The sequence below is a fragment of the Trachymyrmex septentrionalis genome, unplaced genomic scaffold, assembly GCF_001594115.1.
Source record: "Trachymyrmex septentrionalis isolate Tsep2-gDNA-1 unplaced genomic scaffold, Tsep1.0 scaffold65, whole genome shotgun sequence".
Lineage (NCBI taxonomy): Eukaryota > Metazoa > Arthropoda > Insecta > Hymenoptera > Formicidae > Trachymyrmex > Trachymyrmex septentrionalis.
Window position 1 is genome coordinate 411,269 of NW_017305832.1, and position 2,698 is coordinate 413,966.

At 44.4% G+C, this 2,698-nt stretch overlaps 1 protein-coding gene across 1 annotated transcript; it reads left to right on the top strand.

Annotated features, from left to right (window-relative positions):
- The first annotated feature begins 1,543 nt into the window (after nucleotides 1-1,543).
- On the top strand, nucleotides 1,544-2,415 carry LOC108753110 (putative uncharacterized protein FLJ37770). The gene has a single exon (XM_018494446.1). It carries the CDS (start codon nucleotides 1,722-1,724, stop codon nucleotides 2,388-2,390), a length of 669 nt encoding a protein of 222 aa, XP_018349948.1. The 5' UTR covers nucleotides 1,544-1,721; the 3' UTR covers nucleotides 2,391-2,415.
- Nucleotides 2,416-2,698: the final 283 nt, after the last annotated feature.

The following is a 2,698-nucleotide window of genomic DNA, read 5'->3' on the forward strand; positions in this document are numbered from 1 at the left end:
CGGAATTAGATTATATTTGTAATCGTAAAAAATCATTGCCCAAAAATTTTCCCGCGAAATTTCCATTTTCTTACAAAATAACTTCTTTTAAAATACTATGCAAACAAAACTAGTTGGCTTGGGTACAAACTGTTAATTGAATTATAGGTTAAAAACGTCTAATTTTATGGATATGATAGTAGCAGAACGTTGGAGCCACTGGAAGTACTAGATTGCAGAAACTTTTCCAGCAGCCTACAGTATGCCCCAGACGACAGCCAAGCATTCCAGCTCCGTCGCGCTCCATTTCGTTCGGCCTGATTCAACGTTCGGCTCGCGTATGCTATCTCTCCAACAAGTTCTAAGTTAGCACGGCCCCCAATACTTGCGCCTGTCTGTAGATAAAATCGCTTCGTAAAGTCGGGGCAAGTTGATATGGGGGCGGATGTCAAAATATCTTTCAGTTTTCTGAAGGCGGCCCCTTCCTCGGGTCTCCACTTTCATTGGACGTTCTTTTTGATCAGTGATTTTAGTCTTATCCTGATTAACGAATGAGGCCTCGGACCCAGTGTCCAGCAGTGTCTCGAACGTTCGCCACCTTAAGAATACGATCACATACGGTCGCTAATGATAAATTACATGGAGGGTCGGAGCGCGACCGAGGTTCCTCTGATCCGCGTCGTGTTTCCCGGCGGAGGGTGACAGTCGCGAGTCATTACTCCGTCCTTTCTGCATTGCGAGCAGAACTTCCTCGGCATTCGGCGGCATTCGAAACGCTTATGCCCCCTTTGCTTGCATCGCCAGAGCATTCGGTGCGCTCGCGGCAGCGTTGGGGAAGCCCTCGCGTGTCGAGGCCGTTGCTCTCGCCTCGGCTCTTTTTAATGCCAGTAGTCGCTTGTAAACTGTGGCTTCCCTTTCCAACTTCCGCGTCTCACGTCTTGGCGTCAGATATGCCACTGGTAGCTATGCATGTTCAGGTATAGGTATTCGAGTTGCTGCGATTCTGACGTAATGCCGACGCGGACTATTAATGAAGTTAAGGCGATGGCATACTTGACATACTGCTCTCCCGGTTTCTGTTTTCTCGCGTGCACATCCTCCAGTAATTGATACGCGTCGATATGTGGTGCTCTTAAAATGAGTGACAAAATCGTCCCAAGTCTCCCATTTCCTGCGATTCTCCCGGTACCATCTTCGATCCTCTCGAGGAACGCCTACGGGTTCTTTCCTTCGAAGTGTAATTCCCATTTCCTCATCTGATTTATGACCTTGGCGGGACGGGTATCTAAATCAGAGCCGGCCGGCCTGATTTTCACGATCGAATTCTGTCGCGGAGGGATCGGTGGTGGCGATGCAACTCCACTTGACGCGCCTAATTGCACGAGTTTATCGGTATCGGCCGGTGCATCGCTAAACTCCTCGAGAAGCTCGTCTATATTGATTAAATCGTTGACGCAGGTCATCGAGCACCCCTTCGGTTTCTAGCCCTAACAGTCGTCTGTAACTCGTCTATCAGTCGGCCTTTACTAAGTGTACGAGGTGTGATCAAAAAGTAAGGTGACTTTTTGAATTTCGCGCGCTCTGTACACTCTAATTACAAAAATTTTTTGTTGTTGTGTTGGTACACTCGTCACGATCATATGTTCACAGTTTTGACTATATAGCATGTGTTGTTTTTATGTGAGAGGCATAAAGGTTAGACTCGTGTTTGCGTGCTCGGCGATTTTTTGCTTTTGAAAATAATGGAGCAGAGAGTTTGTATTAATTTTTGTGTAAAAAATGGTATTAAGTGTTCAAAAACTCTTGAAATGTTGACAGTGGCGTACGGTGAGTCAACTTTGAGCAAAAAAAATGTTTATAAATGGTATAAGTTATTCCAAGAGGGCCGAGAAAATGTTAACGATGAACCTCGCTCTGGACGCCCCAGCATGTCAAAAACCGACGAAAATGTTCAGGAAGTGAAAGAAATTGTGTTGAAAAATCGTCGAATCACGATTAGAGAAATAGCTGATGATCTTAACATATCGTTTGGCTCATGCCAATCAATTTTAACGGATGTTTTGGGTATGACACGTGTGTCAGCGAAATTCGTTCCAAAACTGCGTTCCAAAACGTCGTTACTAGTGAGTAGTTTTTTGGCCAAAAACAATACTATCATCATGCCTCAGCCACCGTATTCACCAGACTTGGCCCCCTGCGACTTTTTCCTCTTCCCAAAATTGAAAAGGCCCATGAAAGGACGAAGATTTGCGACGATTGAGGAGATTAAGGCTGCATCGCTGGAGGAGCTCAAGGCAATACCCAAAAGTGCATTTCAGAAGTGTTTTGACGACTGGAAAAAGCGCTGGCACAAGTGCATTGTATCAGAGGGGGATTATTTTGAAGGGGATAACATAATTTTGGATGAATAAATGAATATTTTTTTATAAAAATGAAAAGTCACCTTACTTTTTGATCACACCTCGTATATATACAGCTCTTCGTACGTGTTTGCGCCTCTCTCTGACGTGCCGGTTCCTGTTCGTGCACCATGAAACAACTTAACTTCCGTTGCGCAGAATAGCTCGTCGAATAAATTAATTGGGTCGGGAACGAAAGAGGTTCGTTGCAGAAAGTGGAAGCGTTTACAAAGAACTGTGTATTAAAGTGAAATGCAAATACTCTTTATTACATCCAACACGATATAAACAGATAGCTTTGAACACAATATAATAAAATA